This window comes from Falco peregrinus, chromosome 6, assembly GCF_023634155.1.
Source record: "Falco peregrinus isolate bFalPer1 chromosome 6, bFalPer1.pri, whole genome shotgun sequence".
In the NCBI taxonomy this organism is placed as follows: domain Eukaryota; kingdom Metazoa; phylum Chordata; class Aves; order Falconiformes; family Falconidae; genus Falco; species Falco peregrinus.
In genome coordinates this window covers 74,925,134-74,953,067 of record NC_073726.1, presented here as the reverse complement: position 1 = coordinate 74,953,067, position 27,934 = coordinate 74,925,134, and the positions used below count along the sequence as shown (strand labels likewise).

Here is a 27,934-nt window from a genome sequence, read left to right as displayed (position 1 = left end):
CTACACCTGTAACTGCTGTAAGAGAATTCCCAGCTCTTTTCAGAGGGATCTTCTATTTACATTTAGGCTCTTCTATGTAACAGATCACATTGTCCAAATGTTTTACACTCATTGGTGAATTTAGCCACAAAATTTCACAAAGGCGTTATTATTAACTCCGTCTACCAGATGGGAAACTGAGTCATATACTGTGTGACTTGCCAAAGGTTCCTTAGTAAGAACCGGTAGTCTTAGGAACTGAAACTAGCACTCCTGAACCTTATTTAAAAATTGCAACCTCAAGCTCATAATTTCTTTGTGAGTGTGGAATGTGACTCTTGCTGATGGCACATGGTGCAAGGGAAAGCAAACTAAAATAAAAATAAGAGCAGTTACAGATCCTCCATTACAATGGACCTTGCTTAAGTAATGCTTGAAGGGCTGTAAAACTCATAAAAAGCACATGCATAAAATGATAAAATAGAGTGAGACTTTCAAATGTTGACTCAGTAATTGTTAAACCCCTTCTGGCTGCACAATTTTATAGTCTTCTACTGTACTAATGAAAAGGGAAGAAACAACGAAGAAGGGTTTTAGCCTTCCAATTACATAAACTCTGTGGACCACCAAAGAAGATGAAAGATTATTTATAATGTCACAGCAATTTATCATTTGGGGGATTTTTTTCTTGTTGTTGTTGCATCAAAGTTGAGTATGAAGAAACAATGCATTCACCACCCCCTCAGTCCCTTCAGTCTTGCTTATCTGAGATCTCTCTTTTTCATGGAATAATCCACCCACAGAACCTAAAAGCAGCATTACAAGCAAGAAAAGAACATTCATTATTTGTGGCTCTTCCTGATTTTACGTACTTCTTTCAGAATTATTACATTCAGTCTTAACTGGGCTACATCACTTGGTAAAGGAACCATATCTTTTGGTTTACAGTATCTATTCACACCCAAAATGGTTCAATACTGCTTAGAAATCATTGTATCTGATTTGCACTCTATACGAAGCGCTACATGGACTCAGTAGAAAGGTGCCCTATGAGGTGTTATAGGGAAAAAATCAGGTGGATCAAGTAGACCCAGATATTTAACTACTTTTTTCTTAGGGACAGACACCCAGTCACAGGGGGAATTTGCTGAAATTTGCATGCCATTTTCTTTGCCACACGTTGTGGACATATGTCTTTGGTTTCTAGGGGTTCTCAAGTAAGTACCTTTTGAAGTTTCAGAGTCCGCTGAAACAAAAAGAGGAAAATCATCAGTAACTTGGCAGGGGTCAGGTCCCTAAAATTTTTTTTTGTTTGAATTCTTTACCTAAGAAAGAATTACTTCTTCAGTGAAACATATTATTTGACTTCAGAACAAACTGATGGGAAGTAGCAATTCTAGAGGAAATGAGGACAGGCGAGGTCCTCTTTTTCTTTTCTTAGGAGCTCTCAGAGATAGTGCAAGTCAGGATTTTAAAATGAAAATGCAGGTAGGACTGGCCCAGTCCATTACTTTAAGGAAGAAATAAAAAGGAAAGCAAAAGCAAAGCAGAAGGATGAGACACTGCTTCCTTCCTACAAAAGTTTTTACAGTGTGCACATAGGCATTGACCTCAACCAGATCTAGCTGTAAGCTGCTGGTTGCAAATAGGTTCTTACATGACCCAGTTTCTCACCTAGACTGCTTTCTGGGCTGACATGGTCTGTTAACTTTGCATGAATTGTTCAGTCGCTGAACCTTAGTTCCCCAGCTAAGCAGGACAGAGACCATGACATTGTCCCACCACTGTGAAGAGTTTTGAGATCTCTGGATGAAATCTGCTGTGTAAATTTTAATGAAAGATTTCACAGCGAGTCAGAAACAGCTGCTACAGCTGATCAGTGAGGAAAAGAAGGGTTAACTGGGGAAGAGAGCTGGCACACAAAAAATGAAACAAGATGAAAATCACAACCCACACAGGATATCCTGGGAAAGAGGGTCTACATGCACGTAGAGAAAGCAAGAACACAGTCTCTGCTTTCCTGGCAATTGTTTATTAAACAATGGGTGGCTCAACTGCACAGCAGCAATACCGACTATTCTTTTCCATTTGTCCCTAGAAGGTATTCAAATTATGGCGGCTGCCGTACCTTTGATTCTGTTTGTTCCAGCCCTAATGAAGAAGCTATCTAGGCTATCTCCTAAGAAAGAAACCACCACATTTTTTCAGTCATGAAGTCATGACAGTCATGAAGTCATGAGCTTGTCTACTCTCCAGCATTAGCATCGATACAATTAAAGGTAAAGTTCAGCATCCCCAAGACATACTAGAGGCTGTTTGTCACTCAGCTAACTGTACACTAGGCAAGCATTAGGACGGGCAGAGTAGGACAGGCTGATCCCCCAGAAGATGAAATGGACACAATTCACTGAAGAATCAGACTCAGCCTCTATTACACTGAAGAGAGGTACTGCACAGATGCTGGTGCCCATGAATGTGCTGAAAGCCCTAGCTACTGGAGACACATGATTATGTACAAATAATAAATCTCAGGAAGTAATTAGCTCTCATGGCTGTAGGGTACAGCTTAGAACTTAAGCCCAAAGACTCAAAATGCTCAAAAGGCATAACAAGAACTCCAAATCAATTGTATGTTTTTTTCAGGAGGAAGCTGATCCATCTTTATGCTGCTCAATAAAATTTTCACTAAGGTATAAGAAGCCTGCAGTCCTCCCTGATCCAGACAAGCCAGTGAATGTCTCCAATCTCTGCCCTTTGGAGTGAATGAAGACTTAAATTCCCATTCAGAGTTCAGCACCTGAAAGGATCCAGGGTTCTTCCCTTGCCTTTTTGCCTGCTGTTCTTGACTTCAGTGCGAGTTTCATGTACACATCTGTGAGCAGAATTTGTCTCTCCCTCTGTATGCTTCAGTTTTTACTAGCTAACCCTGCCCATGCATCCCTGCCATAATGATGCACTAAAGACACACATAAATATACACATTTGTCTTTGAATAATGTATCTGGGCATGTAATAGATGATGGCCAATCAGGAAAAAAATGGTATTTTAAAATAAAGGGCTAAAATCCTTGGGGGAATAAAAAAATCCCCATTGCAGAATCTCTCCCTCCCATGCGTAGGCACTTGCTAACTAAGAGTAGTGGCACTGTGACAAAAGTAGCAAAACCAAAGGCAGGCTTTACTGAAAGAAAAGGGGGGAGGGGAAGTCTTCCACTGGCCATCTGTGAAAACAAGGCATGTGGCCATTAAATGCAGAGGCTGTAAATATAAATATACACAAGCTCCACAAAGCAAATGGCAAAAAAAATTGGGGGGGGGGGGGGGGGGGGAATAAACTTTCAGCTGAAGCAAATCAAAATGTTTAATGCTTAGTTACCAGTGCTGGGCAAAAACAATTTTGATCTTTGCAGTGTGCAAACTTGACATGTGTTTTTAATTAAATTTGAGAAAAGTTTCAGGAGAAATGACAATGGATAGAGTAGCTTCGTTGAACAGAGGACTCCTTGAACATGAATGATCCTGTTGAGCCCACTGATTGGACTTACTGAAAGGCTGACATACAGGGTGATGGACGGGTGATGACATAATACCTGCTCGCCGCCTTGTCATGCTTTTTGAAAACTGTCTGCTCTGTGTTGATAGCATTAACAAAGACGACTGCAATTGCATGCAAGAATTTCTGCTGGAAAAGAACCTCAGTAAGATCAAATTAGGAAGAGGGTAAGGAAGGGGGTAATAAGAAGGGGATAGATACACAGTTGTTAGCATAGTATGTTAACTTTTTTGTTGTGGGACTGTAACAGTCCATTGTCTGGAAGTATTCCCTGGTCCCCAATGTATAATAATTATTCCAAATGGATCTCACTTCACACTGCAAGAAGAGAACAGAAATATTACACTGATCATCTTTCCTAGTGTTTTACAGGCCAGCAAGGAATAGAGTGGGCTACAAATTACAGGACATATACATTAGCGGTCTGCTAAACTTGCAGGGATAAATGTGACTGTATGTAATGTCTGTGGGTAATATAGCCTCTGCTAGTCACTGAGAATGCTGAAGTATCTTTCAAGTAAAATCCTACAGAGATGATGAAAATAAGCAAATTTCAACTCTTTAAAAGTGGTTCAGTTTATGAGGTTAGTATTGCACCTGTGGACTTATTTCCAGTGCGTTTCCCCTGCTTGGGAAGCCTGGCTTGTGCCACGTCCCGTTCTTCCTAGTTTCAATCATTACAACCTATTCACTCTAATCTGACCTGTGGACTGTCAGTGTCCGCAGCAAGCAGAGGGTCAGAGTCTGTTTTACCAACCCTTCTCTCATCTTCCCTGCCCTTCTCTCCTCCAGTTTTTTCTTGACTTTCTGGTTCAAATCTAACCATTAGGGGAAGACAAAAAACATGTCACTGAAGTAAAATCCACTACTGCAGGAGATATTTAAATGCCATGTGCTAAACCAGCTACTCCTTATGCCTTTAGTAAAGTAAACTCCAGTGTTTTATTTCTCAAAGGCAGCAGGATCTGCGAGTTTGAGATTCTTAATATGCCCCTCCTCCATGAGGGGCTAGCAGGGACAGAATTCATTTCAGCTCAGCAGATCACACAGAGTTAACTCTGCTATCCCCATCCATCAGGCAGCCAGTGAGGCATCAGGAAGGCATGATGGATGTAAAATTATTACAGGGCTGCCACCCGATATACTTACTGCCATTTGTAACTAACGCTGGAACTGACACACTTTTTTCATTATTAAACATCCACATTAAGTCAACATTGGTCACTGTCATTGCATGTTTGGCACTCTTAAGGGGAGGAGGGGGAGGTGGGCTGGGAGTGGAGAGGATGGTGGTGGGAGGAGGGTTGGGTGGGAATGGGAGGAAAGACATCCTGAACCTGGTGTTCCATAAGCATGAGTAATAAATAGGCTCCTGCTTACAATGCTGGAATAAATATTGTTACAAATAGCTCTTTAGTCACAGCCCAGCAGACAAGTACATGTCAGTGCCTTTTAAAAGGACACACTCCAAGCAGTGACAGGGAAAACTTGTATCACAGGTTAAGAAACACTTCGGCATAGGAGGTGCACCTATTCGGATGTACTCATCTCAGAGCCTGCTACGAGTACGACTGTCAGTGCACATCCGAAATGCTTGTGTGGCTCCGTATATTCACACGACTGCCCCAGCCGCTGGCACCTTCAGCAGCAGACACCAGCATTCAGAAACCAGTACCTGCGTTTGTATTTGTACTGGCGTACAGACACATGCTCAAATGCTTGCTTGTGTTCCCCCTTCCTCATTTTTACAGTTATCAGGGTACGTACACAAATGCTTGAGAGTCTGACTACAGTCGGAAAATTACTGGCTAGCTCGGTGAATGTTTGTGCTGTGTATCTCTGAAAGAGCACGCTGTAGGCTTGTATGCACGCACACACATGCTGGCTCTTTGTGTTTGTGTACATCTCCTTTGCAGAGGAACAGGCAGTTTTGGGGCTGAACAAACAGACCACAGTCCACTTGCTGATGTTGCCCGTTGTGGTGTTTGCACTAGATGACAATCTGCACTCTAAAGGTACATGTATAAAAGGTAGCATTGTATATGTATAGTACATATCAAGCTATAATTAACTGTAGATGACAATTACAAATAAAACTATGCTCCTGGGTTTCCAAGAAACCAGAAAAACATATACACACACTTCTCATTTATACATGGAAATGTTTCCAAGAAAAGCAATGTAAAAATATGTTTTATTGCATTTGCAATTAAAATAGGTTTTAGTAAAATCCATGTTCAGCATGATGCTCATAGTTTTTACTGTAATCCTCTGAAAATCAAATCCCTCAAGACGGTCCAAGTTGGATGCCCATAAAGTGACTCACCCAAATAATCCTAACCATTTTTTAAAATCTTTTCTCATTTATGACTCCTTTTATACAGTTTCTCCCCAATTCCACAAAATTCCTGTCTGACTACTGCCTTACAGCTGGCAGGTCTGGCTGTCCACAGGGATCAACCCATCTGGGAACACAAGCCAGATAACAGGTCATGTACATGTGTGGTGAAAAGCCCCAAGGAGCTTTAGCAGAGACTCACAAAGGTGACTTCCAGCCCCGAGCCTGCCCAGCTACCCCTGGCAGATAAATCCCTACCACGAGCTTAACATACGTGTTCAGAACTGCACAGAGCCTGCCTTCACTGGCAGGCTGCAGAAACAACGGCACAAAAAACTGAACAGGTCTCCGAGAATCCCAGGTCTCCATAACCACACTAGCCACTGCAGAAAAGGCAGGAAAATTTGGGATATCCCCAGGCAAGTGTTTGTTGCCTACAAAGACTGAGATCACTCTACAGGAAAGAGTGTCTTTCTTCTATACATAACTATAGACATAAAGTACATTTCTAAGTACAACTGTGCCCACGGACGCATAACTACATTAAGCTAACCCTCTTTTAACTCCGTAATGAGTGACTGTAACATACCAAAAGCTCATTCAGGGGGCTGCCTCTCAGTCCCCTGGCAGGACTCTGAGCTTCTGAAGGAAAACCCTCGGTTGCAACACTGTAGCACTCTATTTCTCACTACCCACCATCTCAACCACCTCTTTTTCTTTCCCTTGAAAACAAGGAAAAACAAAATAAAATTTCAATCAGAATGGCAGCACTTGCCTTCCTCTGAAATCTTGCTCTTAGTAAGAGAAAAAAGTTCTAGATCAGACAAAAACTTTAGAAAAGTTGGGGGGTTTGTCTGGGTCTGAATTTCATACCTGGTTAGTCAGTGGATGGCCTAGAGCATATGTGGGAAAGGACAACAGTACATAAACTTTACAGCCTGCATTTTTTCCTTTGTTGGATCAAATGCAAGAGAATGCTCAGGAGACCCTACACGTTAAAAATTGCAACTTCTTAACTAGTGCTTAGCAGCCAAGTGGTCACCTCAGCAGCTCAAATGCCATTATAGTCTAGGAGAGCTCAGACTTGGTTATTTTCTTTCCTGTCTCCTGTCACTTTAAAAATAAAATAAACCAAAATAAAATAAAATAAACCAAAATAAAAATAAAATAATAATATAAAACATTGCATCCTGATAAAATGTTGGCATTTATTGTATGAAAACCCCCAAACTCTACAGTCGCTTTACAAAAACTTTCAATTGAGCAAACAATTTTTTCTTCCTGCTACCTTGTAAAAGAACTCCTCTCTGCCCCCCATGAGCCCACCAGGAGGCATGAATTAGAGAGGAAAATAAACTTCAACTGGGGTTGAGAGTGAGAAGTGAAAACAGAAGGGGTAAGGAGAATCCCAACAATAGGAAAGTAACAGAATAAAGTGAATGCAGATGGTTCCACTCCTGTTACTTAATCAAAAGGCTGTGCAGAGTCACTAGAGCCAGCATAAAGTCATGTGTTAGAACAACAGCTGATCTGTATTAAAGAAGATTAACTCGCAATGCCATGGTGGAGGGCCTGGGATTATTTTATGTACTTCCATTGCCGAACAAGCCGTCAGCACAATTACTGCCCTCCGATGTGAATGACTGATCTGTAACCACAGCTAAACAGCATGCTGCTTAGGGGCCTGGGTGCTTCATGAAGATGAATTTCCATACCATCAAAGTGCTTTTAATGGGCTTCCTGATCCAACCACAAGGCCTGCTTTGCAAGTATATAGAACTCAGGATGAAGGCTTCCTGTCCAAAAGGATTTGGTCGGTTGTCACTTGACAATTCCCAGCCAGCACAAGGGAGGAGAGGGGGGAGATAGGTAGAGTTGTCTCTGCTTTGGAGGATTAAAAAAAAAAAAAAAAAAAAAAAAGGAAAAAAAAGGGTACAGATGCTTTCTGAATGCAACCAACTGCTGTATCCACAGCTGAATTCAATGCGCTTAACAAATAACGGCAATTTAGCTATGCTTGCGAGGAATAGCTTGAGTCACTTTGCATTAGCATCTGGCTGAGTGTTAAAGTCATTTCTACATGGGGAGCAGAGAAAAGAAATTTCTGCTCCGAGCATCCTTTCAAGAATGCTTAAATATTTGAATATAAATTCCTTTGTGCTTGTGATCACTTCTTCTTATATCTGACACTCTGCTTTTCCCTTTTCCCTTCTGGTACTCTTCTATGTGAAATGCCGTAAACATGCTCCATCCCTCCTCTCTTTCTTTCTCTCGCCCCATACCAGCACTCTTATTCTTCTAAGAGAGATTGTATGTACTGCCAGATACCTATTACACTGACCTCTTTTTCTTTTTTCCTTCCCCTTCCTCTCAAGAAAGTGCATGAAATTGGGAGTCATTTCTACATCACTTACACCCAGGGTAGACTGATGAAAAAAGTACAGTAGTGAGAGACTCACATGTACATTTAACATTCATTACCCAGACTGCTGGCTTCTCACAGCTTATTGATCAAACTCCATCTAAAAACAGGGAAAATGGAAAGCTATCCAAATTAGCAATCTGCTCATTCTGGACAATATTGTTTGACTCACGAGCTTCCTAGGATGACTGACTTTCAAGTTTCTGCTGAATAGCTGATCATTTTTATTCATTCTATTTATCTGCCTACCTCAGTGATTCACACAAGGCCTTACAGTGAAAAGCCACTAGAAGCAGTTTCAATAAAATTCAGTTTACACCAAATGCAACAACAGTCATCTTTGTTGTACTGCACGACAAAGGCTGTATCACCTTAGAAAATATTGCAGGGGAAGAGAGGAATTGAGGAAAAAGTCTTGCTAAGCATATGATGTTGAGACACACACAGGAGTCTGGATGTATATCTTAGGTGGCAGTATTGTAAGGACAGCTTACTATAAATGTGGCAGCAAGTACTGGCAGGTCTATTTATCCTCCGTAAGCCAGGGTAATACATGGAAAGACATCAGGTATTTCCAGAGAAAAGCAGCAAATCACAACCACTTTGACATACGCAACATTTGCAGTACATACAAATTTTACTAGAGAATATTTACTTTGTCAGTGTTTTGTTACAGCACAGCTTCGCAGGCCAGTTCAAAAGCAGAGGTGGTAAGGCCCATACATTCTGCTGCCCCTAAGTTTCACTGCAAATATTTGGTACAGTTTGTGTTGTCAATTCTTCATTTTTTCAATTTTGTTAAGTCATCTAACATGACATGACAGAGCTACATTGCAATGGTCACAAAATATCACATATGACAACCTCACAAGGCTAAATACCCAGAAGCTGAGCCTGAGTATCAGCAAAGCTTATATTCCTAAAGAAGCTTGAATATTTTCAAATCCAGCTCATCTCACAAACACATGTAAGCATTTTCATAAAGCAAGATTTCCACTTAGACCCAAAGATTTCCAAGTTCACCTTCTCATAATACACGCTGACAGGCTGGAACACAGAATTAGTGGCCTCCAAAGGTCTTGTGAGGGCTTTAACTATCTCTGCCTCCTTCCCACTCTCCCCCAGGGGTCTCTAGGTCTCTCTCTCTCTCTCATGTCATCTTTTGGTTGTGGTTCTCGGTTTACTTTTTACATTTTTTGAAAGAAGCAACTGTTCTGTTTAAAAACAGGGAAGAAGAAAATAGAGCACGAAAAAGGAGGGAAAAAAAAAAAAAAAAAGACAAAGAACCTGACTATGTATCTGCAGGGAGAGCCAAATACGATCTTTGACCCTTTGCAAAGGGAATCTTGGAAACTCACCTTGTCTGTCCTGCAGTTATTGAGACCCAGGCTATTCACAACGGCCACCTTCCCATCCAGCACCTGTTGTTCCCTCCGAAGTTGCTCCTTCATCTGTCGGGCCTCCTGGATTGCCTTGGTAACAGCATCGTGGTCATTTAAATAACCTGACGACGTGATAGAAGAAAGGATATCTTAAAAAAAGAAAGTTATAAGAAAACACTTTAGCTTTCATCAATGAAATGCACCACTGGTTTATCATTATCAACGAGAAAGAGTTAAAAGGCAGCGCCCAGAAACCCACCCATGCTTTGTAATTCTGTTATTGTTATGACAGAGCCACCTGGATAGAAAGCATGAGAAACCTCAGCGCCAAAATCATCATCCTGATATTTGATCCCATTAGTTTCATTATTTCCCTGATGCTGCAGAGGTCAGCCCTGTGGTTTGTATGGAGCAGGATGTAACTGGATAAGAGCTTGGGGAAGCTTTGATCATGCCAGCAATCCCCAAACTCTTAAAAATAGACCATTTCATTCTTCCCCTTCTTAAAACTTGTGAATACATTAAAATAAACCACAGGTGGCGGTGCTTTGCTATAGATATGAAATGCATAATGGCTGGAAAGAGAAACCTCATCCACTAAATGCTCCCCACCACCACCTGTCATTCAGAAATGTATAAGAAACCATAGCTACACGGACCTACATTCCCACTCCTATTCAAGCTGCTAATAGTAGGTCAAATGTCCACTGTTTTGCTGCAAATTCACAGCCTAGGGCTTAGCCTTAGTAGTCACTGAATTATTTCCTTTTAAAATGTTACAAGCATCACCAGCACAGCTAATACTATTTAATTTTAAATGTGACACTTTGTCATTTTTTTCCTTTAGCGTACTGTAGATTATACTTATTATGATCTGCATGTGATTTGTAGGATAGAATACTGATGGGAGACTCCAAGCCCCAGTCTATTTTTCAAACATTAAAGGAGAGGCTAATATCTATCAATCTCCCTCCCCCTCTCCACATCCCCACACGCGTGCGCACGCACACACTTCTTTCTGTCTTTTAACTAGGGCATAAAAACGGCATAAAATGAATCTGTAATATGAAATTGCCCAGAAAAGGGACTTCTGTTTGTGACATGAGGCTAAATCTAACCAGATCCATTGGTGAATTGTGACAGATGGAGGGACTGTGAGACAGAAGGCAGGCACTAATCACACACAAAATGACCGGCTTGCCTCAACATGTTCCATGGATTCCAGCAAACTTTACACCCTAATCCATTTTTAGAACAAAAAACATCTGGGCCATAAATCCTCTAATCTGCCAAAACACGCTATTAAATCCCATGATTTGTTGAAAAACACTAAGATTAAAGAAAGGAAATATAAAATGGCTAACTGCCGTGTTAGGAAAGTGTTATTAATACTCTTTCTTTGTCTCAATTATGAATGTTCTGTTCCTAAAGAGCCTTGTCTAATCATGTCAGATTACACATCCTTGTTGTATTGCTAGACTCTTCTATCTGATCCACTGATTGCCAAAAAACGTAGGACATTGTCTTGCTGCTTAAAACATTTCAGGGGAAGAAGCTGATGTCAGATTAGTTCAGTGCTGTGCTGCTGTCAGGATTCTAGTTTGGTTTGGGTTTTTATTGTTGTTTTTTTAGGCTGCAGACAGAATGGGACTGGTATTTCCGTCTTCCTTGGCGCGCAAAAACTCTAGAAAGAAAAATTTCTGTGCGGTTTGACAGTTGTTAATTGTGCTAACAGTTAGCTTTTGGCTAAATAGCCCCAAATCCAGAGAGTTTTATATGAAATAACTTCATCAACATTGCTTTTCTCAAATGACCCAGTTCAGCAACTCCCAGCCAATGGAATTCCAGTAATTCCAGCCTTCCCAGCATAAGGAAGGATACAACCTGTACCAGCACATTGCTACCAGCTGATTTTTTTTTTTTACTTCCATTTTATCAACTTGCTTGGTTTCTTCCCCACTTTACATCTGTTACTGATAAAGCTTGCATGTAGTCAGAATAAATTAAAAAGGAAGCAAACAAACAAACAAACAGTAGTATTGCTGCTCTTGATTAGGCTAGGTATAATACTTCCAATCTGTAATACAGCCGGATTTGCCTAGGAACTGGAATTCACGCCCTTCTCCAGACTATTTGGCTTTTCCTGAATACTGCTATCTTTGAGACAGTTTGGCACATGACAGTGAATAAAAGCAAGCACTCCTTATGTTTTTCAGTAGCTGCCAAGATGCTGGTGTGCAGGGAAATGATTAATATAGAAGCGAGTTGAATGTAAATTATTGTTGTTTAGGGTAGGTGGTGAATTATTGACAGAGAGGGGAACTGCATTACATAAAATGCACTTAGTTACAAGGATTGCCAAACTAGCATAGAGATGTTGCAGATAATGGCAAAGGGCAGAGAGAAGTTGTTTCTGTTTTTAGTACACGGACATATGCCTGTTCCCAAAAAGAAATGCTTGGATTTAAAGTCATACATGAAGCCACGACATTTGTGACTGCTCAGTCTGTGGCATAATTTATACGCTCTAAGGATAGCTCTAGAAAAGGACTACATATCTGTATGCCTGAATGCAGCTATACTGTTAATCATGAGAGGCTGCAAGTTTATGTCCTCCAAAGACAACTGAACAATACCTGAGCCTTTCTCCATGCCATGGGAACCAAGTAGCTTGAAGAATTGCTTTCAGAGAACAGTTTTAATTTGGAGTTAGTGGCAGTGAAAAGTGACAGCTCAAATGCATCCCAGCAAGGTGGACTGTGCATACCTAGGACAGACAACTTGTGCCTTGCGTTGACAGCTCCAGTCATTCAAATGCTGGAAAGTAACTACCTGGGAAATGACAGCATGTTTCCCAGTGACTTTCTGTAGAGGGATTAATCTCTCAAGATAAAAGTGATCCAGCTTCTCTACCATTTTTAGGGACCTTAGTATTGCTAAAAATGCTCTCGAAATATTTTGCGGCATAGCTCCTACTGGAGTCTGACTTGAAATTTTATGCTCATTTGTTTAAAATCACAAAATGGTTTCAACATGATCGTGAGTTTTAGTCGCTGTAGCTTTGGTTGGATCTGACCCAGCAGTTAGCTGGAAAAGACTCTGTAGTGTTCACAAGCATTTTGTTCTTCTAGTCCTCCATTAAAGGATAAACCTTTGTTAGAAGTAGACTATGTCCATACAGCTCCTGCACCAGTTAAACACTGCTTATCTTATATATACAGTACACAGAGTGATACTGCTCAGCAGCCTCGAAAAGTCACTTTCTATATTTGTAGCTGAGAGATATACAGCAGTGAACTCTATGTCATTAACAATAACTTAAGTATGTTATCTTTTGCTCCACAGTTTTCCATGGTTTATTAATGGTATAACACATTAGTTCTTCTTACAAGAGTGACCTTTAAAGCTCCATTCATCCTCACAGCTTTTATCCAATTACATTATCACTCATTACAGGTACAGCATTCCAAAATCTGCATCTTGTTAAAAGAAGTAAATTGCAGGGGTCTCAAACCTATGAAAAACTATCAGGTGTGTAGGGAAAGAAGATTGGAGAGGAGAGAACAAGAGATGTTCTGCCACTGAGATGCAGGTCAGGTGCTTAATTCCACATCTAAATGTGATGCTCACTCTATTAACGACAAAAAATTTAATGTGAAAAACATGAAACTCGATGCATTGTACATGGAGAGCAGTAGGGCCAGGCAAATTAAAGATGAAATTCATCGTTACCTACCACAGTTAAAGAGTATAGGATTAATAATAATACATGGGTTAACAATTAATAATGTGATATTTGCAAAATATTTATCTAATTGTACCATGTCATACTAAATAAAGTTATGTTCTTTTCTAAAAGGCATAGATGCATATTCTCTGACTGACATACATAATTCTCATCAATATTAGCAATAATCATGTACGCACAGTGGGAGAGTAATACAGTGGAAGCTAGATCTGGTTTGATCTTTGGACATAACTATGGGTCTTCCTGGTGTCTATGTAAGTAGAATGTGGACTACAATGAGTTTGGGAGAGACCCATAGGGACACAAAAAGACCTTACTACATAGCACTGAGATATAGCAGAAACATGTTCTGATAGGTTTGACCTATGGCTTCTTTTGGTTTTTTGTGCCGTCCCTGAAAGTCGCCAGCAGGGGATGTTTTTAGAAGCAATAAGACACACAGCAGCAAAGGTACAACCATCTGCCTCCCTGAACTCCCTAAACACAGCTTGATTTGCATGCTGAAATCTTAATTCAAGTTATATCCAATCACTTCATGGAATAAAATGTTTCAGTTACAAGGATGAAGAATGGGGGTGTACACATTTTATGTATACACACAAAGAGCATACACATCAGACCTGTAAAATCACCACTACAACTGTTACCATTTTGACGGTCTTTAGGCAAAGAGGCAATTTTGGCAGGAGGAAGAATTAACACTATTTTCTGGAACAATGTGAAAAACAGCCAGTCAAAACTTTTTGCAACATACAACATCAAACTCAGCTTTTTGAATGAACCTGGGGATTGTTTTGCTCATTAGACTCAGGTAAAATAACATTCCATGCAGCTTTTTAGTGGACTAAGGAGTAACTCTGTAATTTCGCAAAGATGTATTTGCGTATATAGACTTTTAACTTAAAGGGAGTTTTTTTTAAGTTTCTCTATCACTTTTAGATGACAGTACAATATCATGGGTCTTTAATGGCTGTCATTAGACAGGTCGCTGTCTTTAATGTATACCATTAAACAAACAGCATTATTTAACTTTTATTGATAAAGCAGTGTCTGGAATAACACAGGTTTTTGCTTTCCGAGTCTGCAAAAGTTACAATGCTTGGCCTAAAATGGCAAATCTGTGGGAGTTTCTTCATTGCCATCAATAAATGTTGCACTATGGTCAACCTGTGACAGCTCATGGACCGCTGTCTGGCACTGGCTAATAAACGTCCACTTTCCCTTAATACCTATTAATCACTGTGAGGAAGGACAAACAAAATTGAGCTTACCTATTGTGTTAGCTCTGGCCGAAGGACTAGCTAATGTTGCTGGCACGGAGGACTTCAATGAACTGGCCCCGCTATTTATTCTCAGAGTTGGCATATGAGGAGAGGTGGGTGATGTGGGAGACTTGCCATCAGATGTCTTGGGTTTGGCTGAAAGGTTCAGAGGCTGGGCCACTTCATCCTATGACGAGCACAAGAGAAAAGAATGTTATTAAAAAACTTCTGTTGGCACAACACTGTCCAAGCAAAACCAGCTGTTTTCAGCTCACATGAACTCCTAAACCTGAAAGGTTGTAAGATGTATATTAAAATCAAATGTGATACTGTCTTGCCATTCCAGTTTGGAAGTGAAATGACTGATAAACTGGAAAATTAGCACAGCATGATCAGAGAACGTCTTCCATTTGCACAATGTAGTAATTGTCTCTGATGAAATTATTCATATCAAGATACCAGCTTCTTTTAGTAAAATCAAGAGGAATTTTACAGTTACAATTTTTGTTATTTTATTTTAAACTTGATATAGATGATTTAAATAAGAACTGAAGAGCATTTTCACTTAAAATTCAACCAGCACCACCCAAACTGGGCAAATGTGTTTGAGTGAATGGGTTTTCAGTTGGGTTATTTTGTTGACCTTTTGTTTTGTGGGTTTGGGTGTTGGGTTGTTTTTGGTTTCGTTGGGGTTTTTTTTTGTTTTTGTTTTTTTTAATTTATAATTTCCTCTGAACTTCCCAGGCTTAGAATTCCAAGCACAAAATTACAGGAAATAAATACATCTTTTCCACCACAGAAGGAGAGCAGTAAGAACTTGTCCTTTCTTTCCACAGAATTTGAAACAATAGCCTGGATAATTCTGCAAAAGCCCCTAGATTTTTTCATCTTTTGCAGATCCAGACTTTAATATTTCAGTAATTACTATTATGCAAAAACAGAAAAATTGGGTGACATTTTTTGCAGGGTAACTGGAATTATTCCTGAACCTGGCTTGATTACACAGAGTAACAGAAAGTGCTATAAAACACATTAAAATTCTAAGTCATGCATTTCTCTTTGACCAAAATAAAATACAATAAGGAAAAGACAACAGAGAAGGGAGAAAAAGCTTTTCAATAAGGGGGATATTTCAGTTTTAACTGACTTTTAAATGACCAGAATTAATGGATATGGTATTAGATCCAACCACCTCATATTAGCTTAGCTCTCCTCTGACACTGCGGCTTAGGAAAGCCATCCTTTACCTGCAGGAAGTGTTACATCACACAACTGGGTTTCGGCTGTAGGCACTGAAGCCGCCGATTCCGATATCCCTAAGTTGTAAGTACATTCAGTTTTATAGAATTATTCCTGACTTACAGCAATGCAAAGCTGACTGGAATTAGACTCATAATGTTTGAGTGTTTTACTGTTACCACTAAGGTGTCTGTAACTACTATCATATAACACCTGATTCTTTTCCACAGAGGGTGGTGTGCTGCCGTAAAGAAGGGATTTTATAGTTGCTGTCCCTTGTGGAAGTATGATGTAGAGGGTACGTCTCCAAACACAGGACAATTCTGCAAAGCACTGTCATGTAACTTTCCCATTACCTTAAAGAAACAAGCTCTGAGAAAAGCACTTTTGTTATATCTGATTATTTCTACGCTTTTCTATTAAGTCACAGTTAAATTAAAGCTTAGCGGACAAACATACCAGGAACATTGTGGACAAAGTTGTCATCTTTAAAGTGGTATTTAAGCTGTCCTAGGTGCAACTTGTGCATAAAATAAAGGGGGGAGGGGGGCGAAATCATTGCATAAAATCGCCTTAGGAGCCTGTATTCTGTATTCTCAGAAGTGACTTAGGCACCTAAAAGGCAGAGTTCTGTTGATCTTCTAGGAGTTTCAAGCCTTGGGGTTAAAAATGTCACCCAGTTCAACCAGCATTTGACTTTTAAAGAAGGTATTGACACCTTACAGAAATACAAATCCATCTGTGTTAGAATAAAATGGATTAACCTACTAGCCAAGCGGAAGGGGACTTGCTCTGCTGTTCCACCAATTTCAATTAAAAAAAAAAGATAAAGTCCCACAACAGTTCAACTATGAGGTTGTGAAATCAGTACTGAGATAGTTGCATAAAAGTGTAAGTACAAACTAGCCAACAAACCAATCAAACACAGCGACCCTGTGCCAGACAAGGATCCCTGAAGAGCAAAGTCATCTGTTTGGAAGACAGTATCAGAAGCAAAGCAAACCTGCCCACAGACTTGTTTTGGTTCCATCCAAGAGGGACTGAACACATTCCTCGTATATTCAATTCTTGACCTCTGTTGTAAGTCTCAACAAAAGGGACTGATTAGTTTCAGATATGGTAGTAAAAGCTGCACCGCGCTTTCTGGCCACTGCAGATCTAACCGAGAGCAGCACCTCAGGCAGAGCAGCAACAGTCCCTGATGGGAATGGCTCTCACTCGCTGCAAAGTCAGCCTGGATTCCAGCCTGTCTCTTCATGCTGAAAGGTTTTTTCCAATCTTGTCCTTTTGACTCAATGCCTCAGCTATCCTGTCCCTATAAAGTTAGTTTCCTTCCTTTCTTTTGCTCCTTCTCCCTTTCCTCGGTTCTTCTGTTCCCATTTTTTAGCCTGGTATGAAGGCAAGGTCTTGTGCAAGTCCACTACAAAACATTGGGTTTGGTCTCATTTAACGCAAGTTAGAAATGGGGGGAGGTGGTTTTTTTTCCCATCAAGCAATGAAGCTGTCTGCACTGTAACTATTCTTGGTAGTAAGAATGCTCTTCTTCATTCAAGTCAGCACAGCTTTCTCTGGAGCCAAGTAGTATAAGGCCTTGTGGAAATAATAGAAGTCGACAGTTCCAGAGCTGATAAATGTCATTCCAAATTGCCCCTTCATTCACTTTCATTGTGTGTTCAGGCTAATGGTAAATTAATCGGAGGTCACAGAAGCTTGCTTCTCATGAAGGAGGATAAGTAAACAATTTTCAGCTATTATATGTATTTACAAAATTATATTACTTCACTGTTCAGTCTTCATAACATTTTTGCTTCTGTTATTTCAAAGAGCATTCTCAATTCCTCGCTGGAAGTCAAATGCATTAAAAATTCAGTCAGAGAGTTTAGAAATCCTACACTGGATCATGAGTTGATAATAATTTAAGTCATTTCCTTTACCGCAGTGGAACTACACTGATTTATTCCATGGGTGTCTAAAAAATATCTGGGAGACAGGTAATAATATACAATTGTGTTAAGTGTGAAGATGACTGTTAGGATCTTAACTCTTATACTCAGTGTGCCATTTTACTCTTTTTCTTATCTGCAGACATAAATTCAAAATTCTCTAGTCTTCCAGTTTAAATCAAGAACTGTACTGTCTTCATTATTGATTTGCACCTGTGTAACCATGAGAAGAATTAGGTGTTGGCCTACCTTTAACTATAAAATCTCCCGGCTAACATTCTGCCACATTACAGATTTAGCAGGCTTCACTCTCAGTTATATCAAGGCTGTGTATAAGTGCAGCATGACAGCTAGGGCAAATAAAAGTAATAAAAAGAAAAAAAAAAAAGATGCAGCATGTTCACTCCAGGTAGATGGTATCTTTCAACAGCCAGAAGATTTGATTTTATACAGTGGGATCACAGAATCTAGAACTACACGCTGCACTTCATTTTTAAGAAAAAGCTCTGTATTGATTGGTCCCTGCCTTTTTTTGACATGCAGTTATTCTAAGATGTCATTGATAAGGTGTTTTTTTTTGTCAAGCCAATATTTTTTAGAGAGTTAAACAAAGTCAAACATTTATTTATGTATCACCCAAAACGATTAATGCTTAGACCAGAGGATGTTAAGACCCAAAAGGCTTGTAATAATATAAACACAGATGTGATGAAAGTAAAATATGATCTTGATTAAAGGTTATGAAATGTTTCCTTTAAAGTAGCGCATTTGTCTAACAAAACAAAACACACATTCACAAAAAAAAAAAGTAGAGAATAAAGCATAAGCGAAAACACACAATAGAGGGCTAATAAAATGAAGTACCCACAGCACGAGCAAAGCACTGGTAAAGAGATTCCCACACCCTACATTACAGCAGTGTCAGAATAGTCACTATTTTAGGGAGAGCTGGTTGTTTGCTTGCCAGGATTGGAAGACTGTTATTAACCAAAACTATGAAGCCTGAGGAACTTTAAACCCTTGATTTGCTCTGGATTTTTTTCTCAGCTGATCTCTAGACATAGGAGGGAAGAAAGAAGATCCCTTCATCTACACCAGAATTTGGGGGGTAAACAAAATATTCAAGAGCTGTATTTTGTAGCTTCACTCAATCTGGATTTGTAAAAGTTTGAGATTTCATATTTAAGCATCAGACACTGGAAATCTCCAAATATAAGTGTCTGACAAGCAACATTTAAATAGAAATACTGCTGGTAAGTGGAGGGGGCATCACACTGCTTTTGTAAGGTTTGTATGGTCCTTTGAAAAGGTAAAATGCTAGGTAAACACAAAGTGCTTATTAATATGGGAGGAAAAAATGAAAGAGAGAGAAAAGGAAAGGATTTGGTCACAGTCACACAGTAACGTAGCAGCAGAGTTTCAGACAGACCCAGGAATTTTGAGTCAGAGTCACCAATGTTGCAAATAGTAGCTGAAATGGTGTCTTTTCTAATCTTTCAATCATGCTGTCTCTATTTACTTCCTCCTAAGATAAAAGGTTAATTTATCTCTGTGGAGAATGGATATGGGAAAAGAAGGGAATAAAATCTGATTCTGAGAATCTCTCTAAACCGTTTATTAAAAATGGCCCTATTTCAACACCAAGAGCTGAATAAAAGACTGATAGCCCAGATGAATGAACCAGTCTCAAAGAAAAAAAGGGTGTGTGTGCATAAGAACCCAGACAATTAATTTGGATTTCATAATCTCACTTCCTTTTACTTCTTTTAAACATTAGTATACTACTAAAATACAGTTACTGAATTATTGTACTGTCATTTAGTGTATCCCACTGTGGCACCCACTGAAGGTCCAGGTTGCACAGTTTATTACAAAATCATGAACTGCTCTGTGTATCATCTGACTGGCAACACAAACGTGCTTAAATGACCTGGCATAAGCACAGACTAGCATGCTCTACTAAAGAGGCTTTTCATGACCTCTGGGAACACATTCACCACATCTTGCTGCCTATTTAAATGACCTTGACAGTACAAATTGCAGCCAAATGAGTTAATAATAAGAAGCTGGAGATGGGGGTTCTAAAACAATACCTCTGCCACCTCACCAGAAACAAAGCCTCATTCCCCCCTTCTGGTTCTGTTTTGTGGAGATCTTCATTTCAAGAGAAATGCAAAATATGGAGCACTTACTGGCGTGTCTGGGGCAGAAGACAATGATTATTGTTGCCCACTGAACAATACAGCCAGTCAGCGGCTTATCCATTCAGTCTCATGTTCATCCTGCAAAAGTAGCAGAAACCGAGGTGCAACAGTGTATACCCGAAGAAAATCCTTTGGCATCATTGTCCCTCAAGACTACAGTTGTCCATACACTCACACAAAGATACTGGCAGCTTCCTTCACATCCCCTCCCCTTCCTCTGAAGCCACTCATGATGAAATTATCAGTAGTGATAATAAGAAGCCGAGAGGTAAAGGCAGTTGTGAAACATGTTGTATAAATGAGTCATGCTGCTGATATTATCCTCACTGATGAAATAATTGTATTAAATTAAGCAGGGATGTTCACATGACAGGATGGGTGAATTAGATAATGCTCATCTGCAGCTGTACCTCCTCCTGCCACATTCTCAAGTTTTGATTAAGAATAATGTGTCCCTTCCTGCAAAGGTGGAGATTTCTCTAACTACACAGAAAGAGAGATGGAGACATAAAAACAGGCATCTTGGTTATGATATGATAATCAACACAACAGAATTATTCTTTAGGTTCAGAGAAGTCAGTTTATCCTACTCTTGCCCATGACTTTGAATGCCAAAGCACACGGTACAACTAGACCAGTTAGAAAGGAAAAGGCTCCACTGACAAAGCAGAGGGCAAATATTAGGAAGAACTGTCTTCTTTCTTTCTGATCCTGCAAAGTGCACAGACTTTTCCTTCTGTGATGGCTGCAGAAACATCTCAGCCTGAATTTCTACCTATACCCAGAGCAGGGTTCTTCATTGGTGTTGCTTTGCGGAGAATATTTTCCTGAACACGTTGCTCTCAGAAGGTGGAGACTTTCTGCACGTCACCCAACCCAAAGTTAGAACTTCCAGACTTTACTGATATTGCCCAAATACTCATATTCATAAGAGTCAAAGTGGAGAACTGAGCTGCGTTGTACTTGGGACAAATATTCTTTTTGCTCTCAGTCTGCTTCTTTAGAGGACTACTCAAACAACAAATTACTCCCAAATTCTGATTTATATACTGGGAGTATTCTTGCACAGACTCCATTCCTGTTCATGGGGAAAACTGCTGCAGGAACACACCAACTTAAAACTGTTTTGTAGCACCAGGAGCACACAGCATTTTTCCCCAGTCCCTTTTTACAACACCAGGGGCTCTCAGCGAGAATATTCTCTGGGCACTTTGTCCTCTCAGAAAGATCACTAAATTCTTCCCATTTAATTTCTCTTTACAGGAAGCCTAGCTGCCAGGCAAGAAGTCTGCAGTTACAAAGACTAATTTGCTGCCCTGGAAACCCCAAGCTTTGACTTTGTCTAGTCCACATGTTGTCACAGTAACGTAAGAGGGCTGCTGGGTGGTTTTTCCCTTTGTGTTTAGCATTGTTGTTTCCCGAGGTTGTACACAGGATTCAAAAACAGATATATGAAGAACAAAGAGGAGTGTGCAAAATGACCTGTCTATAAACATGGAAGGCCCTAGGAGCTGGTTGCCTTCCCCTCCTCCCCACAACCTTTTTATCTGGTGCACAGTACTTACTCTGTAGTATTGCTCTACTCTGAGTCACAGAATACAGATGCTGAAAAACAGAGGACCAAGTGCCAAACAAGTCTAGGATCATTTTCATCCTCCAGCTAGCTCAGATGTGGCAGTGTGGACTATTTCAGCTGCAGGGCAGCCTAAAAGTGGTGCCTGTGGAGAAAGCTACATAACTCGTTTTCAGAGTCTACATCCAACGATGATCTGGCACAAAGGCCTTAATTTCGTGTAGCAGCTGGTGATACCTCTGCACACAAAACCCTAAAAGCAACTCCTTACAAGTCTTCAGGAAAGACAAGTGCCACACTGGGACCTAGCCCTTTGGGATCTCGCGGAGCACAAGCCAGGCTGTTTGGCCAACAAATACACCAGGGCATGCAGCTTAGCAAAATGAGCAGACTGGTATGTGTTTACCCAAAATTCATTCATTTAGTTTCACAAATCCTCAGAGAAGCATCCTCCAAACCATACTTGCAGCTTCTGGCTGGCTTTGGACTGCTAAAACACCCACCATCCTTGTGAAGTCTCCTGGTAATCTCCACAGACAAACAGCACAATGTGTTTGAGGAAAACGGCTGGTATGAGATTTGTAGGCTATTTTTGCTTGATCATGAGTTTCCAGTCACACCAACCTCTAGGGAAACCTGACAACTTATGGATGCTTATCCCAAACCAGATCCAAACGTCAAACATTCATTTTCATCCACACAAAAGTAACTTACTCACTGCTATCACCATAATTCTGCTGTTTGGGCATTTTCTCTTCTGTTAGACTGAAACAAGCAGAAGAGAGAGCTGCTCAGCACACTGCTTAGGACCCAGTATGTGGATTTTCAGTATAGCACTGCAGGAACAAAGAGCTTTTAGCATTTCTTGCACCTCATAATGGAAAAGCTCCTTCTCATTCTGCATCTCTGAGTGAGTGAAAATTTAACGCTGTAGCCACATTTACAAAAAAACTTCAGTGATGCTCACTCTGAGAAAATCCTGCCAGGTTTGGAGGTTTGGCCTGAAATGAGAATGGTCCATGTTGAGTAAAGATAAAATATGAGCCAGTGCAGAGAGACCAGCCACTTGGGATTCTGCTAGTCCATACTGCATGACAAACTTGGGTCCTGTGGTTAGCTTTTTGTTTCTAATATCTATTGTTCAGCTGTATTTCTCACATCACTGATGTACCTATTTATTTGGTATAATGCTATTAATGAAGCACTTCTCTAAGAAGGCTCAAGTCAGCTGCTAAGCAGGAAGAGTGACTTAGGCACAGGTCAGCAGGGATTGACGCAGATACTGCAAATCTTCAGGGGAAGACAACAACTGATTTTTCATGCTTTTAACCATGCAAATCACTTTACATGAGGTAAAAATCATTAGAGAGGATCACAAAATTGTGGGGGACAGGAGCAGAAAGGATTCTTTCCAGAAAGAATGCTTGTTCCTAACTGACCCCCACTGAAATGTGAGGGGAAAAAAATAATCACTTCTCCAGTGTACCAAAGGAATATGAATTAATAAAGCTCATAATTACTCTGACAGGTTTTGCCTTATTTTATAAATGGGATGAATAAGGCACAAAGTGGCTAAATGATTTGCCTAACCTCACACCGTGAGTAAACAGCTGACTCATAAGGAAGAGCAGATCAATTGCCACTCTTACTCAGACCAATGTTTTTGGGTATTTTTTTGATACTGAACTAAACCTTCTAAAATGTCCAGCTGCTTCAAAAGAAGTTGCAAGAAAAAAATACTTGTCAGACAGTTTGATCTGTGGCATATATTCCTGAACTTGTGCTGGGTAGCAACTGGAGTGGCCCATGCCCTGAAGCATGATGCCTCGTAGCTTGGGTTTTGGTTAGATTTTTTTTTTTTTTTTAAAATATCTTTGCAACATAACTCTGTCCGTATAAAACCCAGAAGTCTAAACATGTGGTGTTGTGTCCTTAATAATGTATTCTCCCACTCATAACAAGGCTGTTTAAAAAATGGCCATAGACATTAGACTAGATTTTGCTCACTGCCTAAATCAAACTTGGGAGTCACCACCTTCCAATGAATAAACCTCAGTAAATGTTAAGCAGAATGCACAGCAATGAAAACAACAAAACCTGAAAGGACAGGGAAGGACTTGGAAGGAAATAAAACAAGGACCTGCAAAGCCAAACAGCATTACAAACTGGTACATTTTAAATGAACAACAAGAAAACAGAAGCCACACTGATCAAAGCCTCCCACCTCCTCTCTGTGGTGGATGACACCTTCGCTGGGAGCACACCACCACCTCTAACCCCACACCTGCAAAAGGAATTAATTTCAAAAAGAATACAGACCAAAGTGTACCGTATCAAAACAAATTAGCAACAGACCCCTCCTCCTGCTGTGGTCAGGCAGGAGAAGCAAAGATGCTGCACGGATTCTAAGATTCAGGGGGAAAAAAGACAAAACAAAACCAAAAAAACCCCAGCTGTTGAAAACTTGAGAAGAAACAAGTCAAAAGAGCTTGAAAGAAAAGAGATTTCAAACAGCTTGGACAACTGGCATTGGGCTATGAAATTCCTCTTCAAAAACCACCTGTGCTTTCTCTGACTTTGGCTATCTCTATGTATTCTACGTAGAGTTTTCACTAAAAGAGGCAGCAATGTATGCAGCACTGCAAATAAGTAGTACAAAGATAACATGCACTGGTTTTATTTCCAGATACAATTGTAAGGAAAATGTCAAAATATGTTTTGTAACTGTAGATATGACCTGCTTGACAATTTGTTTTTCCAACTAATAGCTTTTCAGAGGGAAACTATCAACACAAAACTCATCCATCTTTAATGTTTGCGTGTTATTAACAACATCCCAGAACACTAAAATCAAAATGATTTTACAACTCTGTCTTGCTGGATACTCTATCATTTCATCTCCTTTTAGCGGTAAGATGAAATCTAATCAGCAGTTCCAGAAACTGAAGGGAGTTTAACATACTGTAGGGAATGTTCAAAGCAAACACATGCTCCATCATTGAGTACCACACTCACAGAAGAAGAATTTCTTTAATATTTATACCCTATCCATAATCGCATACATGGGGTTAACTACTTGAGTGTATGCCTGTTGAGAAGGGTTGCTCCTTTTCCTACGCCACAGTCATGCCTTTTTTTCTTGGGTCATGTCAAAGACACTCAGGTTTAATTCCTGACTTTCCAACAAACTTTCCCCATGAAGTTGAATGAGTCACTCATTATCTAATCTTCTGCACATGGTCACTAACATCTTGACGAAGTTATGATAAAATATAGCCAAATATAAATTTTAGTGTTCTGCACAAGTGCAAATGGCTACAGAAAGTAAAGGGCCACCTCCTTCATCTCAATACTCACAAAGCTGGAGAAAATACATCCTTTCATCTATGAAAAGGGTTTCTTCTATGAAAACTGGGCATACATCATAGAATCACAGAGTCATAGAATCATATATATGTTTATCTAACTGCATGGGGACACCATCATTTACAACCCTTTAAGTTTAATAAGTACTATTGATATTATATAATTACCCTAATGAACATATTAATCAACCATAATAATCATAATTAAAATTGAAATATATTGTAGTTTCTTTTTTTTTTATTTGCTGCTGTCAGTACTGAATGCAGATTACAAGCAGAACAGTGTTGAAGAAGTATTCAGCCCCCCTTGGTGAATAGACTTCAGATCCTATTCCTGATTCTCACCAGCAAAAATGAAATCACCATCAGGACCGGTATCTGGGCCAAATTGCTGGCAGGCACAATGAACCACTAATTGCTAGATTCATTAGTAAGACTCATAGTTTGTCCCCATGAGATGCTGAACACTTTCAGCTCCTTTTAAAACCTAGCATCTTAGAAATTAAAATTAACAACTGCAAACTAGTATTTCTGTTATACTGTAGAAACTCAGCATGAATTTGAAGTCAGATCACAAGAATGCCAAAAATCTATTATGTAAAATTAGGCAGATTTTTATCTACTATTAATTCTGTAGAACATGCATGCATCCATACACAATAGATATTCCATGCTGTTACTCAAGCCTAAACAATTGGTTAAAATAGTTTTTTATAAAGCTGAAAGAAGACAACTGCCTTAAAAAATACCTTTCAAATAGCCCCAGCATCACACTGTTAAGATTGGCCTGTTCTTTTCAGACATAAAACAAATGTCTATTTAAGAACACATCCAAATGCATTTCCATCACTCAGCCAGAACACATTCACCTCCCAGAAGCTAACACTGTAAGAGATGGAGAGAGGGAGAGAAGACCTTTAGTCCACCCACCGGCCTCACTAAAGGCAATGAATCCAGCCCTAGCTCATTTCAAGTAGGTTCAATTGTGTCAAAGGTTACCCACAAGCTATTTCTTGATGATTTATAGCTGATGTCTACAGATCTCCTTTTATTTTAATGATGACTTCAATATAGATGTTAAGACATTCTTTGTCTTCACAGAAGTATATGAGAGGGAAGTTGACAACTTAAAAAAAATTCCAAGAGGCTGATTCACTATTTCTGAACAGGGCCAGCTCTGGGCAGTTTTATATCTTATCCAGAAGAGGAAAAAGGGAGAAAAAAAAAAAAAAGCTCCCTTCATCCTTTTCTCCTGTACTAGAGCTGCTATGTTTTTGTGACTTATTCTGGGCACAAATCCTAGAGGACTGACTCAACATGTATGTCACCAGTTAATTACAGTCAAGACAAGACACTAGGATACTTGGTAAGCATAAGATAATTTTATTGCTTCACCAGTAATAACATATATTTATATAGCATTATTTTGCTCTGTTTGAGCCCAGAGCAATTTACAAAGTGAGTCCCAAATGATACTATCATGGGAATCCTTCCACCCAGCACTGAACTGTAATCATTTGGGGGTGAAGAACAACAGCACGGGAAAAGCAGTAGCAAGACATATTGCATCCATTTGGAATTTCAGATGTCATGCCGATAAAACCCCAGAGAGTTGTTGAAATGTGAGATTATTTTTAGCCTCAAAATTAGTCGGTGTGTGTGCATGTGTGTGTGTGCACATGAGGTCTGTGTGCATGTATGCACGTTTGGCAGTCTTCACCTCTATAGACCTTTTGAGCATACCAGCCAACCTCCATCAGGTTCGATGCAGACCTCAAAGGTCCCACATCACCTGTGTAGAGGGGCAACGGGGTAGGGCAGGAGAATGCTCTTGCCTCTCCCCTAAGGAGAAGACTCCAGTGCTTACCCACACTTTAAGTAAGGCACTGCAGTGCTTACCACACAGTTTACCTACCCCCGGTAAGAGGTATTCTACACTTCCAGTGAGAGTCCAATATGTATTGTGAGAGGTCACAAATGAAACTAGGCTTCACTACTTCTGGCACTGCTGCAGCATCTTGCTCATTTTAAAACGAAGACAGAAGCGAAAGTATCTATTCAGTTTGTTCTGCTCTGCAGGCCTCTGAATACCTACGCTATTTTCTCACTTAGGCTAGCCAAAATGATGTGGCTGTTGCCTTCCTCACCCACTAGCCCCAGTAAACTTTAGTTGTTTGGTACAATAGTGAATCTCCTGAGTACTACACCACCACATCATTCTGCCTATAAGCTGCAATTCACTGGGAAGACTCATTTTGTGTAGAGAAACTGATATTTTGAAGGCTGTGAAATTAAGAACTGTAAATCCAGACATGAAATATAGTGGGCAAACAGTCATGTGACATCATTTTAATTTCTGCTATCATGTACAAAATGCTACTTGACATGCGCTTCTCAGCCAAATGTATGTGTTGAATTTCCCTGACCCCAAATTAGGTCTGTGCCTTTTACAGAGAATGTTGAAAGCACAGGCTATCTGCACATTTATGATGAATCATATGCAAACAAAGATGAATTAATTCATCACAGAGTTTTAATTGCAGACGCTATTTTCAGTGGACATCAGAAACTAGGATAGGAGTACCCAGAAAGGGAACGAAGATAACTTCATAGAAGACTAAGAATATTGGAAATGGGCACAAAAGGGGGTCACTCTGATCTGCAAGGAAAACAGAAAACCCCCAGAGTTTAGACTACAAGGACTCAAGATTTACTGAGGCAACCAACAGCTAAATTCAAAATATATTAACTTACAGCTGTAACCTGAAGTCTATACAGCTCTTAGCATGGCTAAAGATAAAAGTAATCACTGACCTGGAATGACTGCAGCCCTGAGAGCGCTACCTTTGGAAAGAAAGAAATTCACAAGAACCTAACAAAACAAAACCACTCTCCAGAATTGTTATATAGATATGTTTTCTTCCTA

The 27,934-nt window shown here is 39.9% G+C and overlaps 1 protein-coding gene across 11 annotated transcripts in view; it reads right to left on the bottom strand.

The window, feature by feature from the left end:
* SOX5 (SRY-box transcription factor 5) overlaps positions 1–27,934 on the bottom strand; it is a 296,996-nt gene that overhangs the window by 24,202 nt on the left and 244,860 nt on the right. For 7 of the 11 annotated variants that reach the window (XM_027790491.2, XM_055808076.1, XM_005240118.4 and 4 more), the window contains 2 exons: positions 14,694–14,871; positions 9,651–9,823 (listed from right to left, as the gene is read on the bottom strand). In XM_027790491.2, coding sequence (XP_027646292.1) covers positions 9,651–9,823; positions 14,694–14,871 — 351 coding nt within the window. The remainder of the gene's footprint in view (positions 1–9,650; positions 9,824–14,693; positions 14,872–27,934) is intronic. The other 4 variants (XM_013301316.3, XM_055808077.1, XM_005240119.4 and 1 more) reach the window with 1 other exon arrangement.